The 18924-nt window shown below is 32.6% G+C and overlaps 1 protein-coding gene across 1 annotated transcript; it reads right to left on the reverse strand.

Annotated features, from left to right (window-relative positions):
- Positions 1 to 510: 510 nt before the first annotated feature.
- On the reverse strand, positions 511 to 10236 carry LOC130941340 (uncharacterized). Its single transcript, XM_057869812.1, has 23 exons — positions 10007 to 10236; positions 9318 to 9512; positions 9195 to 9225; positions 8905 to 9089; positions 8305 to 8464; positions 7756 to 7852; positions 7219 to 7388; positions 6563 to 6729; positions 6124 to 6309; positions 5894 to 5983; positions 5187 to 5267; positions 4416 to 4559; positions 4208 to 4290; positions 3796 to 3934; positions 3610 to 3693; positions 3302 to 3463; positions 3125 to 3212; positions 2512 to 2589; positions 2281 to 2347; positions 2072 to 2168; positions 1702 to 1818; positions 1561 to 1617; positions 511 to 1206 (listed from the first exon to the last, which is right to left on the reverse strand). Exons 1-23 carry the CDS (start codon positions 10115 to 10117, stop codon positions 1054 to 1056), a joined length of 2742 nt encoding a protein of 913 aa, XP_057725795.1. The 5' UTR covers positions 10118 to 10236; the 3' UTR covers positions 511 to 1053.
- Positions 10237 to 18924: the final 8688 nt, after the last annotated feature.

Raw genomic sequence — 18924 nt, forward strand, 5'->3', positions numbered from 1 at the left:
TACTGGTGTGTATAATATACAGCAAGTTAAAAATAATATGATAAGAGAATGAGATGCAGCAAGGATGTTCGTGTAATAAGGCACACAGCTAAAAGGGGAATGAGCCTAGTAGTTGACGCGTGGAAAGTTCAGTACTGAATGAACCTTCTTTTAAAGGATTGTTATAGGATTTGAACTATTTTTTATGTCTATATAGTATAGTATTACTGTAATTTAGTTCTGGCTAAAATTTCTTAAGGAAAGCAGCACTCCAATTTGATATGCATCATCACGTTGATCAGCAGCTACAGACGTTACTAGAAATACTTCGGTAATACTAAGGAGATAAAAAAAACAGTTTAAATTTGTCTTATTTAGTATTTATTAATTATAATTACAATTAATAAATACTAAATAAGACAAATTTAAGCTATTTTTACTTTTTTTTTTTTGTCTACCAAACATTTCCAATTAAATTATATGTGTGAATAATAGATATTATTGAATGTATAAATTAGGAACAAACTCGAATAAAAACAAATAAAAATAATTGGGTGAATGATAGCTTTTCTTTATACACGCCCTTTTTTTTATGGACTAAGCCAGGTGAATGATAACTAACAACAAATAATTCCGTCGCCCATAATTTGGAGGGAAAAAGAAAAAGAATGAGGGTTACAATATGCGAAAGAAATCAAACTATAATGTAAGGAATGAATGACCAAATAATCTGATGACTGCTGATCACCACTGAAGTTGAATAAGTTGATAGATCCATTGCCGAAAAAATGGTGCAGAAAGCAAGGACATCACAAAATGTAGGAGCAACATCAGTTTCCCAAACCAACTGGTGAAAGACAATGCTTGTTATTGAAAGGGGAATTTGTTGTACTCTTCCTCCTTGAAAGCTCCCTCTCTTCTTGTTCATCCTGTCTGATAGTCTCTCATATACATTTGACCGGTTACAGTGGTTGCGACATCCTTGTGTTCCATCTTTGGGTGTTTCTTAAACCTTAAGCTGCCTATTATACATATCAAGTGTGACATATCAACCTAGGTGAGGATGAAGACAAGTCATACAGAAACAGAAACCGTGGCCGTTGAAGGAGTTTGGGATTTCTTATTTACAAGTTCAATGGTCGATCGGAGGTATTTATCTTGATCACTCAAACCTGACTTGGCAGTTTCAATCAGGTTAAGGCAAACGGACAATAATTCATCATTTACCTGCCAATGACGAAGAAAGCAACCATTATCAGTAATCCAACCAACCACAATCCATGACTGGGACAGAGAAACTGAACTTCTGAGCCGTGTAACAAACATGCAGGGACAAGGACATTCCATTTTCTAAAGGAGGTATTTTTTAAAAGAACAAGCAAATAATATTTGGCTTAACAGAGCTGGAGGATTTGTGTGAATTTTGCCTGGTTAGTTATTCCAAATTAGGATATAGTTTGTTAAGAGTTTATAATGCAATCCTCCCTTTTCCTTCTTAATTTTCAGTTTTACAAATGAATAATGATGAGATCCAATAGAACTTTAAACATGAAGTTGAGTTAAAATTACAACACGGCCTACCATGAAAGATGATACAATGCAATTGCAAGCTTCAAGTGCCATTGCTCCACGTACGGCCTTCATTTTCAGCATAGTAAATCACTACCAATTAACATTAGTCTATAAATCAGAACAAATATCAATTAAGTAAAAATGGTATACCCGTGAAGGTTCTTGTTGAATGGCACGAAGCAGGTTCTCAAGAACAAGCTTAGTCAAAGAAACAAGTTCTTGCTTATAAGAGGAATCCCCATAGAATAACAGGTCATTGCCTGGAATCTGGAAACAATATAAAAATGGATTCACTTTTGCATTTGGAATTAAGATACAGAGCAAAAACGCTACAAACTGGTCAAGAAGACTCCAGACTCCAGTCTATGAAACAATTGATCTTTGCAATGGATATGTCCAGTATAAATAAATATATAAGGAGGGTATGATGTTCTGTCACCTTTTACAGAATAAATGTAAAAATACAAAAGTTTCTTTTAGTCATAAAAACACATGTACTGGATTGAACGGAATGCCATACCTGTGTATCTACATGATATGGTAGAGACTTCTGTGATAAAGACGTCAACAACAATAAGATTGAAGAAAAAATTTGTGTCTTCATTTTTGGTTCAAACCTGCCAGGATATTTCAAATAATCCATCAAGGAAAGATAGATGTTATATTCCAAAATGAAAAAAAAAAGGGGATAGAGGTTCCAATAATGATAAATTCCAAAAGAAAACTTACCATGAGTGTGAGCTGATCAATGAAAATAAGTTATTTGGGAAGTAGGTGCCTGCTTTGCTAAGATTACCTTCAATGAAGTTAAGAAAATCATTTTTCAAAACAAATATATGAGGAAGGGATATAAAGAATTTTGAAGTTTCCAGGTAAAACAACAACAACAAAGCCTTGTCCCACTAAGTGGGGTCGGCTAAGTTTCCAGGTAAAACACTGAAAAATAATAATATCAACAACCTGGAACCATAACTAAGAAGCCACAGAGCTTTCTAATTGATGAGACTAGTCCTTCAACTTCAGCTGGGGTTTGCAAGCCTAAAAATCAAGCAAATTAACAACCAGATGTATTTATTGTGGTGTTGGGAGTACAGAAAATAAATCTTATAGAGAGAAGGTACAGTTAGTGGCACAAGCAATGCAAATTCACCGCTTCACTTAAAAACTAAGCAGCCAAACGTAAGATACAGATTCTTAAATCTACCGATCTCAGAAAACAATGATGACTTGGTCTTCATTGATAGCATATTGTGATTTGTAAAATTGTAAGAGTCAATGTTATATTAATTATTCCCAAGAGCTATTGCTTAGGAAATTATATGCAAGAAGAAGCATTTGTTGAATGAGTTTTCTTCCTTATACAAGTTTTAAGCAGTAACATCCACCATTATATACAATAAGGACAATGACCCCAAAATACAACCATAACCAAGGAATGGCTATATTTGCTTTCCATTTCAGTTTATGTACTGATTAACTCTCAAGTAAAATAACTGATAATTATTGATAACTGGGACAAGTAATAAATGAATAGAACATTGTACTACTCTACATGGTTTACAAATAAACTAACCATCCGTGGTATTTAAGGTCTGCAAACAGCCAACTGCCGAATCAATCAATCCATCAGAATGAGAAACCAAGCCAACTAAGAATGCAACCTGACATATTAATAGGATGAATCCATGACATGTATGGATGTAGCAGAAAAAAACACACAATATTGATGTGCCAAAAGCTGAATATCAACCTCGGCAGTCTCTAGGAAAAGATCAAATTGCTTTCTTTGAGCAGAAATAGAAGGTATTGTGATTTCACTAAATGTAATGCAGGCTTTGACCAAACTCAAGTGTTTCTTAGCACATTTCAAAGCTTGAATTGCTAAGGAATTGCTGGAATGAACAAGGGTTTCCTGCAAGTAAGAATAATTGCTATGTCATTACAAAGATTAACATGAACGGATAGAGGAATGGAGTGCTCGATTATCCTATGACATGTGTAATCTTTTTAATTAAAAAGTATCGGTTTAATCAAACAACTGAGACAAAAACAGGAAACCTTTAGTTCATTAAATCTACCAAAAGCTCCTCGGCAATCAACTAGAAAAGCTAACTGGTGCTCCATCTCTGCCCCATAATCTACCTAGTGGTAGAAAACAATTGCCAACAATTCATAATCATGACAATGCCATTATCACAACTAAATTAGCATATAGGCAATTGATAAGTAAACGAAAAAAGTTACCATGTGCACAAAGCGGGATATCGAATGTGCCACTTGGCTATCACCATCTTTCACATTCTTTGCTTCAATGTTATCATGTAAAGTTCGAGAAATTTCAAAAAGTAGCTGTATGCACAATGGATCCCTAATATGACCGTTCCTGCTTAACAGATAATGATATATAATTCCCAAGCAAAATGAAGTCTTAAAACATTACACTCCTAAACAGTAGACAGAATCCAGTAAGATAATGCTGCAGCAGCAGCAAGGATGTCAAGAGAGAAAATATTTGAACAAGCAAAAGAAAACTCTAAGATCTAATATCCCATGGAACTAAAAATTATGGGAGAGAGTTGACTTCTTGACCCCTTTAGAGTGAGGCCAACAATCTCAGGTGGTATCTTTGTCTAATACGCATAGAAATGGTACGTACCTTGTTGCCAGATTAAGGATGTGCAGAAAGACAGCATCTTGTGAGCTCCCAAACATTAAATCTAAGATCTCTGGAAAGTAATTCTACAAAATAGTAAACATCATCACATTTCTTTTTGCTCCTAATGTCTTGAAGAATAGCATAGATTAACATACAAAGACAAAAAAAAAAGGATGATAAGACAAACAACATATGAGTAGGAATTTACCAGACACAATACATCCTCAAGACACTTAAAATGAGACAGAATCTTCCCCAAGAGAGATTGCAAGCTTGGCATTTCAGCTTCTGTCACTCCTTTATTCCGAGCACGCTGCGAAATGCCTTCCAAAATGGTATTCAGAAGATCACCCTGATATTAAGGAATTTATTTTAGATGAAAGCATTAACGTTCTTCTCAGTTATTAGAGACTGGAAAGTATATCAAGGATCAGAATAAACTGTTATTGAACCACAATTTAATCCATCAAAGATCAAAGCATTTAGCTACTCATCTGTTTGAACATGCGACAACAAGCTTCATCTCAAGGAGCATGTTCAGTCCCTTGAAAATGGAATTAAGTGTCATTGTTTATTTTATCGTTACATATCATTTTTTAAATCAAATTCTAATAATCTATTCAACTGAAATATTTGTTAATACTTCTATAGATACTGTTGAGGAAGACTTGCTCCATTTTTGAAGCAATAACTACTAGCATGCTGATTCTATTGATAATATATTAATTTTGAGACGCAAGTTGACTAAAGATTGACATTAGGATACCAAATAATATTGCTATATCGACTTATTATTAGAAGTATCATCTTCTCAGTAAGTCACTAACTCAAAGAAACCTCTTTTCTTTTATAAGAAAAAGAGGTTTTGTTAGAAAAGAAGAGAAGAGTGCAAAGGAGGATAAGGCATCCTTACAAAGAATCCATTTACCACATTATATAGAGAATGAACATCCGTCAGACTGTATACACACAAACTTACCAAGTGATTCTGAAGAATAAGATCAGCATAAGCATCTACAACCTTTAGGTACTCATCGAGGCTATCATACTGAGCAACAACCTGACATTGCAGCCAAAATAGATAAAATTAGAAAACTTGGAGTTGGAAGCAATGCCATATTGACCAAAGAATTCAACGCTAAGAAGCCTAATGTTTATAGAGTACAAGGTTAGTTGTTCCATGGTATAAGCTACTTCAACCTCCCCAGAGATCTGATGCAATTGCTCATTTTGTCTAGATTAAAAATAAAAATAAGGTTTATGATGGTATGACAAAAAGTTCAAAATTGATCAGATTTATGTAAATATCAGAAACAAGTCAAGAATTGAAAAATCCAGGTTATAGTAGCACATGAATGGTAGGTAAGAATACGTTATTGTTTAGCTTTCAATCTGCCACCTAGCATCGCCCCAACTGATGACCCTAACTTTTGGGGTCAATTCCTGAATTATCAGAGGTCCTTAGCAATATGTTCTCAAAATACAATAACATCTAAGCAAAAACACAATTTACAATAGTTGGGAAACAGAAGAAAATAACTTGCCAGCCAAGTAGCCTGTTGATGGGATAAGGAATTAAGGATCTTGAATGAAGAGATGGAGATATAAAAATGGAATACATACAATTGCAAAGAAAGTAACAATGCAACTCCAAATAATGGAAGATGGACTAGAAATCTGTAATACCTGAATGATTTTATCTAACACAGCATTGACAAGGTCAACTGAGGTTTTCCTTTCATTTAACCTGAACCCAAGCAATCTGTAATTCATATGCTGTATCACCAAAAAGAAGAACAATAAAACTGCATTTTGGAAAAAGCAAATCAAAGAAGACAGCTATAATATAGCAAATTACATTTTGATGTGTATCAAAAGTACTCAAGGCATGATAAACACTGCAAAATATGTCATACCTGATCAAAGGAATAATCCTTGCTAAATTCAATTAGATGAAGCATCTGTAGAGCGTTTGAACTAACTATTTCAATAGGGAGTTCCTTCAGTAAATGATGCAGAACAACTGAAACACATGAAACACTCCCGAAATCCTGTTGATTCTTCATCAATCCCAGCTCTGCAAGAACTTCACTGACTTGTCCCTTTGGCAGAGTAAAGATATATTTAGATCACCATAAAACACAGGTTGAAGAAGGGAAAAAAGCAGGGCAAACAATCAGCAATTTTTTATTTTCCATTATAATAATGAGAAGAACCCTAATAATGTAGTTAATTTTATTAGCATAGGTAATTTCGGTTTCAAGAAGTTCCAACCAGCACAACCATTATGGGACCATGATCACATATAATATTGTAGAAAATAAGTACACTAATGGAAAGAAACTACATACATACCTGAGATAACCCATTAAATATATACTTCATAATATACTCAATGGTTGGTTCCATCAGACTAACTTGCAATTTTTTGTTGTGTTTAACATTTCCATGAGTGCTTTCATTTGCTGATAAAATTTTCATCAAAATGACTCTGATGTCATTCACACATGTTATAAGATAACCTGTCCCAGTTGGAGAAATAAAGAATTAAGTTTTTTGAAGATAATCACAAGAAAAAATTATATAACAGCATTATAGATTAAACAGCAAAATGAGTAAACAAAATGATCCATGCATCCCACTGAGAATAACGTATAAGACAGAAAATAAATCTCAAGAAACCAACCAGATAGAGCATAGAATACAAACAACAGTACAGATTGTAAAGTAGAAATTGGTGCACAGCAGTAGAGGAATAATTTGTTAACTTACTCTAGAAATAACTATGAAAATGATGTTTTTACCACCAAACTGTTCACATTCTCTACAGCATTTTGAATGTGCAAATTACAGAAGAACACAAGAACTTTAAGAACAAAACCATTGGTATACTAGAAGCAATAAGCAAAAGGTGTTTGACACTGAGGTTTTGGGGGGTCATAGGTTGCTAGGGTAACAGTGTATATGATATACGTAAAAATATGCACCAGCAAACATATTAACCAAAATACCTATATCATGTGAAATAAGCTTCTGAGCACAGTGAGCCATATATAAACGACAATATGCAGATGCTACAGGATCCCCCAATCCTCTTATCATCATTACCAAGCGCCAAAGACTGTCTTCAGGTTGGTCAAGCAGAAATCGCCAGCAAGGCAATATTGCCAACTCCAGGTAACTAAAGTAAAATTCCCAAAACACGGTAAGCACTCAACAAAATTGAGGAGGAAACTTTAAGCCAAAATGTTGAATACAGAAATTTATTAATGCAAAGAAATAGTGCATAGAAAGAGAATAAGGTTTCTTCACAAGAAAAAGAAAACATGTAGGTCCTACAAGAAAAACTGAAAAAGAAGCATGACTACTTTTTTTTTTTTTTTTTTTGAAACTGGCTTTGATCTAGCTTCCAAGTGTGATGATGAAGACATTAGAATGAATAGATGGAATAAAACATTCAGAAACATACATCAACAAGACCTACAAAAAAAAATCACGAAAAGAAACATAGAATACATTAAATACAGAGAAAAGGATAAGGACTTTACATGCGTGGAAGAAGCTCTTGCACAACACCAATTTTGTTGAACCAGTTATTGCAAGTTTCTTTAGCATCACTACAAATATCGCTTGCCTTAAAGTTTTCTGCACCATCAGTCAACAGATTTGGATAAATGATCGGATGCCAATACAAGTTTTGAAGCAACTATCAATTATCAAACACCATCAAGCTTATATGATGTATAAATTAGCTGCAACGAGAAAATAATTTTAACATTTGGAGACTTCTGAGGGCAGTTACTGTAACAACCCATTTATCAAGTTATCGATAATACATGGAGAACTTATGGCACATTTGAGTGAACTTTTGGCAAACAATTTTTATATAGGGGTTTCTCCTATAAGCAACAATCTTGTAGCAACAATTTTTATTTGCCTTCACTGTGGTTCACCATAAGCTACCCATTTGAGGGGTACAAAAGAGGGACAGATTCCAGATTGAAGATTCTCAACCACTATTGATATTGGAAATGCCTAAGGAAACACTCTGGGTAAAACTAAATTGTGTGAGAGAGAGACTCAAATTAAGAAGAGACCTGCTAAGTTGCAGAGTAAGGCTCCATCTTCAGTAAACTCGGCTTTCCGCTTAATGCGTTGCCAAACCAATTCGCCAAGCATGTCCATGATATCTGTGACAAGGACAAAAAGTGTAGGATAAAACTCAGAAACGGACGTATCCATCAGAAGCTTAGCTGCCTGCAAACAGAACAATCAGTTTCAACTTTCAAGTTCATATAAACAACCCATATCAGGATAAGAAATAAAGAAAAATATTATTTCATCCCAAAATAAGAGAAATTATTTCAAATCCCCTCTTCCCCCAGCGGTCCCTTCTCACCCAAGCAAACTTACTATTATACATGATTTGGATTTTAATTAGGTAGCTCATCTCTGTCTGAGCCTCTTCTATTTATTTAACATATGGTTCAACAAAATTAAACAAGAATTTCCTTCTTATATGTAAACAAAATACTACTAGGTCTATAAAGGAAAAAATAAAACATAAAAACAGTAAGTATATGAATTTTTGAAAAAATCCTTCTATGCAATGCACAAACCCAAAAACAAGCATTGAAGGTAATTTTTATACATTCTATAATAACAACCCAGAAACTGTTAAATGTATCAACATCTACCTTTATAGATAACTTTAAGGATGTTACACGATCTTCAGCTAGCCAAGAACGGTTAATTTCATCTTTGAGCTCATGTAACCGAGACACATACTCTTGCCAAGTAATCACCTTGACACCCTCATCAGCAAATTTTTGTGGATCGTCCAGTTCCTCCAAATGCATAATTGTTGAAGATTTCTCATGTGCTGAAAATCATGACATCACATAAATAAATAGAGACAAATACAATTTTTTTAAAAATAAATAAGTAAATAAAAGAAGGATAAACAATGTAATAGATATGAGCATACATTTTGCACTTCTCATTAGAAGATCAGGCATCTGTAATTAAAAGATAAATAATTAGCCATTATGATTAACTAAAAAAAATAAAGGGTTACAGAACAAAAAGGAAACCATTTTGAAAAGCTTACCGAAGACATTGAAACCATTTTGGTGACAGGAAACCTCTGCATTAGTAATCTCCTGAAAGAGGTCCACTCCTTCGTTGGATGATGATCAACCGCATTGCTGAGGTTGTCAGGATCAGGAGATTCGACCTTTGCCTTGTTATCAGTTCCTCTCAGTGGATCAAAGAAATCACTGTTACCACTTTCCACAACATCACCCTAAAAACAAGAAATCAAGAACATCAACACAACAACTAAGTACCGAGACCAATGCAAGTAACGGAAATTCCAAACACAATAAAAAAATCGAATCAAACTGAAAATCATAACATAGACAGCTACTATTCAGAAATAAAAATTCACTAAGCATTTCAACAAATATTAACAAGTCCTCAAATGAAGTTACTTAACCAAATCCTCCCTGCATTTTGCTGTGTAGTTAAACATAACAAAAATCTCTATCTATAGAACACTTTCTCTCGCCAGATTTTGTTATGAAACTCACTAGGATCATATCACAGCTCAACAACATTGAAATCATTAACCTACACTAAACAGAAGCTAACAGAAAATAACTAGCTTAAACTGAAATACTAAGACATAATAATTTGCTTACGACTCAACAAAATCAAATCTATCAGCGTGATTCGTGGTATATCCGAAACAGTGAAGTGCTAGTGAAAGATCAAAAGAGAGAGAGAGAATAATTGAACCTGAGGGAGTGGCGGAGAGGGTGTAGCTGAGAGAGGGTGAGCATCGGCGCGTAGGCGAGGTAGAGCGTGAGATTCACGCTCGGCGGTGTAGTTGCGGGGCCTGAATTCCATCGAACGAAGAAACAAGAACTGAACTGAGAGGTTTCACAGCGAAGACTGAAGTCGCCACCAAATATCGGCACTTTCTTTCCGGCGTTGCTTCCACGGTTGGTTAAGTCCTTTTTTTTTCATTGTTATTCAAAAATATTATTTGTATATCAATATTAGTAACTAAAATTAGTCACTGTTAATTATCTATTATTATTAATAAACAATTAATATGCAATAACAATAACGATATAACATGTTTATCAATTTTTAATAATAATAAGAGATAGGAAAAGTATGAGGAGCCAATAGAATATTTGTATAATATGTACAATGAAGATTTATGGAGTATTAAATATATAACCATTAGTGTTATCTTTTTCTATTAGTTGAAACTTTTGGGATGAGTGGTATCATGACATAGTATTAAAGTGCTAGATCTGAAAGGTTAAAAATTTGATTTTTCGTGAATCTCAAAATTAATTAATTTGAATTAATCGGATAATAAACTCACTCATATAAGAGATTTAAAGTGTAGGTCAATTTGTTTAATAAAATTTTAATTCGTAATAATTTTTTTCAATAATATTCTACATCCATAAAAAAAAATGCATCTAAGTTATTCAAGCAATATTGGTCAGCGCATGTTTTCCTTTTTCCTCACTCGTTTGTCATACGTATGTTACAACCTAAAAGCTTTGCTCAAAGTAAACCGTAAACCTCATTTTTCTTATTCTCTGCTCACTCTTCCTTATTGATATGCACTTTTAAATCGAAACAATGAATGACTCAACTTCAAATCAGTTGAATAAGAGCGATTTTTTTAGTGTTGGGCCAATTTGGATGAACTTGAATACAAATAATATTTTTTTTTCACTTGTTAAATTGTAAAATATCATTAAAAAAAATAAACAATAATAGGGAAGCTTCAATGTCCACAACGATCTTTTTTGGCTGGCATGTAATGAGGTCCTCTTAATGAACTATGAAAGGGTGAAAAAAACATTTAACTATGGATCTTGCTTGTGAGGTGTGTGCTGGTGAAAAGGAATAAGTACTTCATGTCTTTCGCAATTTTTCAGTTGTGAAGAGTCTTTGGATTAGTACTGAAATTAATAATCTTCACTATTTTTTTAGAATGCTCAAGTTTTTAGAAGGTTGCTCGCTGTTATAATAGAGAATCTTGTCCCTTCTTTTTGTGTTATCTTATTGTAATTTATAGGCTCAGAACAATGGTCGAATTTTTTAGAATAGTCAAGAAGGCCCAATATTTGTTTTTAGGGGTAGCAACGGGGCATGTAGGACAGATTTTTATTCTATTCGATCTCGCTCCGTCGTACAACAATTCGCGTAGAATTCGTTCTATTTTTACTCGCAGGTAGTAAAATGTTGAACCATAATCCGTCCCTGTGGGTACCCGTCCCGTCCCTATAATTATTAAAATCTAATAAATAAAATTAAATTTCAAAATTTATATAACCAGCATCACATGCATAACATAAATTAAAGTAAAAATTTAAATATGACACAATATTATTAATCATTTACTAATTATTTTACATATATTATACATATTATATATATAGCGGGACAGATATTACCTAAATCTGGCATTTTTCCCGCTCTACTAAAATTCCGTTCTGAACGGATAAAAATGGGGTGGATATCCCGCAAATTCGAGTGATATTGCCATCCCTATTTGTTTCCATGGGAGTTTTTGTTTTGCAAAGGAATATCAGATGGCAATAGATTTTGTGAACAAGCGTTTATAGAATTGCTTAGAGTTTTGTTAGGATGGGACTCAGGATTCTTATGTTGTTGCATTTATTATAACGGTCTTTTAAATTTTGATAGCCTAAAACTAGACTGTGGTTTTAAAGTATGTGTTCAGAGAAGATAACAATACGCAGTAGAATAGTCAATTTAAGACACTCTCCTATCGCTCATTTTGTTTTGTATAAGTCTTTTATTAATGAGATTTCTATTTTATTTTCAGCTGATATGAAAAAAGTTTATTTTTTAAAAACAATTGTGTTTAGTTTCGTTTTTTTAGCACAAATCCTGTTGACTATAAAAAAAAAATTAGTATTAATAATTAGTTGAAGTTTATTGTACATATTAGTGTTCTCTCATATACAAAAGATCTATTATATCAGATGAAATTAATATAAAATTAATCATAATTTAATAACTAAGAATTGTATATAAGCCATTTTAATAACATAATAGTAGAGAATTTAATTTTCTATTATAACTATTTTAAAATTAATTTTGACATAAAAAATATAATTTAAGTTTCAAAAATGTATTCTCCATTTTTCAAAATAATCATTTTGAAAAGTCCAAATGAAAATAAAAGTCTAAAAGTTAAGAGCTAATTTTGCAAAAGTAAATACTATATTTGGTTCTTAATCACTTAAAAATTAGACCATTAATTTCTTATTAATAAAAAAAATAAATTATTTTTTCCTGTTAGATTAATTAGTCTTTTTATAAGTTTTTTTTAGAATGATAAATGATAATTACTGATGTATAATGTTAAAATTGTGAGTTAATTTATCTATGTTTTATGTAAAGAATCATTCAAATCAAGACTCAACTCAATCCAAAATTTGATTTAGACTCGAGACATATTTTATCAAATTTAAATTTATCATTTTTATCTAGTATTATTTTTGGGTTGAATTTAGGTTATGTTTAAGATAATCTAATTTAATTCGAATTTGTTTATAATTAAAATAAATATTTTAGAATGAAATTAATAATAAAATATTATATTTTTATACTTGAATTAATAATTTTTATATTATAGAGTATTATTTTTATTTTAAAATAATTTATTTCACTATAAATATAATATAATATTTACTAACTTTAATTTTTAAAAATAAAACTTTATGAATTTATTATCTAAAATAATTTAGTTCGCCTAAAAACTTAAATTAAAGTGATAAAATTTTTTCTTATGATTTTTTTGGACCGACATAATTAACAGACATATTTACCAAGTCTTTTATCTCCTCAATCCTTTTACTTTAATCTTTTCAAGTTTGATGTTCTTGATCTTTTCATTCTTCAATTTGCCGGAGCATATTAAACTATCCTTTTTCTCTTACCCATGATAACACCAAAAAAAAAAATTACACCAGTATATACGAAAACAAATTCAACTCAATAAATAGAATCAATTTCTTTGTCACACCTTTTTTTTCATTTTGTTACGTTCACAACTTATTCACATTTCTTCTAAAGCCAAAGTTAATTATGCTAACTTATCTTCTAACAGTTAATAAAATTACTTAAAAGATTTTATTGTTTTAGCTATTTTGTATTTAGAGTCAATTTTGTATAAATTAGTAGCATTATTCTTTATATAATGTATAAAAAATATACACAATTAAATAATTCTTTATTTTTATCTTCTTATCTATCTCAAGTTTTATTATTACTAGCATGAGAATTCGTGCAGTTGTACGGGATTACAGTTTTATGAACATATTGAATAATAAACTATTCAATATATCTAAAATATTTTGGACAAAAAATCATACATGATTTCAATATTATAGTTTAAAAAAATCACAATAATTTGATTGTCATTGTAAGAAAAGAAAAAACAAAGTCAAATACTACATTTTTGTTTAGAGCAATTATTCATACTATATAACAAAAGATTATATAGATTAAGTCACAAATTCACTCACTACACATATTTTAACTTTTAGAGCATGAAAAGTCTAAACTTCAAAATATAATACATATCCCAAAATAACATAAAAAAGTTTTAAATAAGTTAATGTACTACTTCTTAGTTACAAAAACTCGAATCAACTTATCCTCTTTTGAAACCATCTCGAATCAACTTATTCTCTTTCGAAACCATCTCAAACACACATGAATCTCTGGTTTTAAGTTTGTATATTTTCACAAAATCTTTTCGTTTAGGACCAATTTTGTATTCTCATTCTTTGCTTTTACTTTTCAAAATATTTGTTTTAAAGCTTATAGTAATTTTGATTCCTCAACAACAAACTTCAAATTTTTTTATCCTCCTGACTCAAGTAGTAACTTAACAAATTGATACGGGATATATTGCAAAAAAAAAATATAATTCCAAAAAAGATTAAAGTAACTAATAAATATGAAAGTATCATTATGCAAACTTACAACTTGATCAGCCTTGACATCAAGGTATTATTTCTGGGATGTATTATTTTCAGCCTCAATGGTATTTTCAAGATCTATTGAATCAAGATGGATTTCAACATCTATATCCATGATAAATAATTATTTCCAAATATATCAAAAGCATTATATTCAAGATGAAAGAATTTCGACATAATAAAAAATTTGTTACCTGAAATCTTCCTAAAAATTTGATCAGAGTCTCGTGCTGATAACGTGTTATAAAATAACTAAATAAATAAGGAAGAAGTAACAAATAAAATATGGAAATGTAATTAGATAACCCAAGTAGTAATATTTACTAGAATTACTATCTCAATATAATGAGATGATTAATATATTTACAAATATTAAATATAAAAGTAAGAGAAAAGAGTACTTAAAATACTTGTAAGGAGAGAGAATATAAAAGAGAGAGAGAACGTTGTTATTATTGATTGTGTGTTCTGTGAAATGCATCAGATGATGCCTTCTATTTATACATGTAAAATGTATTCATTTTCAACCTTTATTTAATTAAGTCATCCTTGGTAAAGAGAGGTTCTTTGGAAATGGGCATCCAACTCATCCCTTATCACAACATTCCCCCTTGGATGACCATTTAGGATTATTGCCTCGTTAAAACCTTCCTAAAGAAAAATCCAGTGGGAAAAAACCTTAGTGAAGGAAAAAGAGTACAATATCTTTTAGTGATGGGGACTGTCTCATTAAAAACCTTGTCAAGAAAAACCCAATGGGAAAAAACCTGACCAAGGAAAAAAGAGTACAGTCTCTCCCTCTTGCCGACATTATTTTATATCTCGAAATCGGCGCATCCCAATCTGATGTACCAATCTTTCAAAAGAAGATTTTGGGAGTGACTTTGTGAATAAATCTGCCAGATTATCACTTGAGCGGATCTGTTGGACATCAATTGTCCCTTGATTTTGAAGATCATGAGTGAAGAAGAATTTGGGAGAAATATGCTTTGTTCTATCACCTTTGATATATACACCTTTAAGTTGAGCAATGCATGCTGTATTATCTTCAAACAGGACAGTTGGAGCTATCTTATGATCAATCGGTCCACATGATGACAAAATATATTGAATCAGACTCCTCAGCCAAAAACACTCGCGACTAGCTTCATGAATCGCCAGTATTTCAGCATGATTGGAGGAGGTTGCTGCTATCGTTTGTTTCGTGGACCTCCATGATATAGCTGTTCCACCATATGTAAACAGATATCCTGTTTGAGATCTCCCTTTATGTGGATCAGACAAATAGCCAGCATCTGCATAGCCAACTAGTTGTGACTTGGATCTATAGGAATAAAGCAATCCCATATCAACCGTTCCATGAAGATATCGAAAGATTTGCTTGATTCCACTCCAATGTCTTCTGGTTGGAGAGGAACTATACCTTGCTAGTAAATTCACCGCGAATGATATGTCAGGTCGCGTATTATTAGCAAGATACATTAGCGCTCCAATTGCACTAAGATATGGTACTTCAGGACCAAGGATATCTTCATTCTCTTCTTTAGGACGGAATTGATCCTTCTCCACATCCAAAGATCTTACGATCATTGGGGTACTTAATGGATGTGATTTATCCATATAAAATCTTTTCAAGATCTTCTCTGTGTATGTCGATTGATGAATAAAGATCCCATTTTTTGTATGCTCGATCTGCAGGCCGAGACAAAATTTAGTCCTTCCAAGATCTTTCATCTCAAACTCTTCTTTCAGAGTTTTTATAATTGTTGGAATCTCTTCAGGAGTCCCAATGATATTTAAATCATCAACATACACAGCAATTATAATGAATCCAGATGCAGTTTTCTTTATGAAAACACATGGACAGATATCATCATTCTTGAATCCATTTTTGGCTAGATACTCAGTAAGACGATTATACCACATTCGTCCAGATTGCTTTAGACCATATAAAGATCTTTGCAATTTGACTGAGTATAATCCTTGCGAATATTCATTGGATGGTTTAGATATCTTTAATCCTTCAGGGACTTTCATATAGATATCCCTATCTAATGAGCCGTATAAATAGGCTGTTACCACATCCATTAAATGCATATGTAGTTTATGATATGCAGATAAACTGACCAAATAACGCAATGTTATCGCATCCACTATAGGGGAATACGTTTCTTCATAATCTATATCGGACCTTTGTGAAAAATCTTATGCCACAAGTCGGGCTTTATAACGCACAACTTCATTTTTCTCATTTCGTTTTCTCACAAATACCCATCGGTATCCAACAGGTTTTACATCTTCAGGTGTACGGACTACAGGTCCAAAGACTTCACGTTTTGCAAGTGAGTCTAATTCAGCCTTCATGGCTTCTTTCTATTTTGGCCAATCATTCCTTTGTCGACATTCTTCAACTGATCTTGGCTCAAGATCCTTACTTTCATGCATGATATTTAATGCCACATTATATGCAAATATTTCATTGACAATTGTCTTATTTCGGTCCCATTTCTCTCCTGTAAAGACATAATTTATCGAGATCTCGTCATTTTCACAATTTTCAGGTACCTGAACGTCTTCTGGCGTTAACATTATATCAGAATTTTGGACAACTGCAGGTGTCTCTACTATGTCTTTTTCAACAGGAATAGTATTTACCTCTTTTCGCTTTCGAGGATTTTTATCTTTGGAACTGACAGGCCTGCCACGCTTCTGGCGTGAATTTGCTTCAGTGGCTACTTGTCCTACTGGGACATCAATTTGAATTGGGGCATTTTCTACCCTGCCACACTTCTGGCGTGAATTTGCCTCAATGGCTACTTGTCCTACTAGGACATCAATTCGAATTGGGGCATTTTCCACTGGTATATAAGATTTGGTTATCCTCTTCGTATCGGAAAATACGTCAGGCAATTCATTTGCTATTCTTTGCAAATGTATAATCTTTTGAACTTCTAGTTCATATTGCCCTGATCGAGGATCTAAATGCATCAACGATGATGCATTCCAATTAAGTTCCTTTTCAGAAATCTTATTCTCTCCCCCTAATGTTGGAAATTTTGATTCATCAAAATGACAATCCGCAAACCGGGCTTTAAATACATCTCCAGTTTGTATCTCAAGATACCTCACTATAGAGGGAGAATTATATCCAACATATATCCCCAATTTTCTTTGGGGTCCCATTTTGGTGCGATTAGGTGGTGCAATGGGAACATATATCGCGCACCCAAATATTCTTAAATGGGAAACATTTGGCTACTGGCCAAAAGCTAATTGCATAGGAGAGAACTGATGGTAACTCGTTGGCCTCAAACGAATAAGTGCTGCGGCATGTAAAACAGCATGCCCCCAAACCGAAGTTGGAAAATTTGTTCTCATAAGTAAGGGTCTAGCAATTAATTGGAGGCGCTTAATAAGTGATTCTGCTAACTCATTTTGTGTGTGAACATAAGCTACTTGATGTTTAACACTTATTCCATTAGCCATACAATAAGCATCAAAAGCTTGGGAAGTAAATTCATCAGCATTATCAAGGCGAATTGCTTTGATTGGATTTTCTGGAAATTGTGCTTTTAATCGAATAATTTGAGCCATTAATCTCGCAAACGCCAGGTTGCGAGAAGATAATAAGCACACATGTGACCATCTCGAAGATGCGTCTATCAACACCATAAAATATCTAAAAGATCCACATGGTGGATAAATAGGTCCACATATATCACCTTGAATCCTTTCTAGGAATTCAGGGGACTCAAATCCAATCTTTACTGGTGATGACTTTAAAATTAATTTCCCTTGAAAACATGCAGCACAACAAAATTCACTAGATTTAAGAATCTTCTGGTTCTTTAGTGAATGTCCATGAGAGTTTTCAATAATTCTCCTCATCATGGTTGTTCCCAGATGACCCAATCTATCATGCCAAGTTATGAATTCATTTGGGCTGGTAAACTTCTGGTTTACAATGGCATGTGATTCAATTGCACTAATCTTGGTATAATACAACCCAGATAAAAGTGGGGGTAACTTTTCTAATATAATCTTTTTATTTAAATCATGAGTTGTGATACATAAATACTCATGATTTTCCTCATTCATTATTTCAATATGATATCCATTTCGGCGAATATCTTTGAAACTCAACAAGTTTCTCATAGACTTAGTAGATAATAGTGCATTATTCATTATAAATTTTGTTCCTCCAGGAAACAAAATTATAGCTCTTCCGGAGCCTTCTATCACATTGCCTGAGCCAATAACAGTATTAACATATTCCTTTTTTTGGCACAAGATGGGTAAAATATATATCACTTTTAAGAATAGTGTGCGAACTTGCACTATCCGCAAGGCAAATATCTTCAGAATATGTCCTTGCCATTTTTCTTCAAAAACAAATGATAATAATAATAAAATGAGTAAAAGTACATGCACATTAAAATTATTCATATGAATATTTAGCAAACACACATATATATATCAAACTATTCCATCATTGATCAAATAGTCAATATTTCCTTCAGAATCCTTAAAGAAATTAGATACATCATAATGAGTGGTGGAATTTTCATCATTTGAAACAAAATTTGTTTCCTTTCCTTTGTCATCTTTTTTTAAGGATGCTTGATAAAGATCAACTAGGTGCCTTGGGGTACGACAGATACGTGACCA

Source organism: Arachis stenosperma, chromosome 7 (assembly GCF_014773155.1).
Source record: "Arachis stenosperma cultivar V10309 chromosome 7, arast.V10309.gnm1.PFL2, whole genome shotgun sequence".
Classification (NCBI taxonomy): Eukaryota; Viridiplantae; Streptophyta; class Magnoliopsida; order Fabales; family Fabaceae; genus Arachis; species Arachis stenosperma.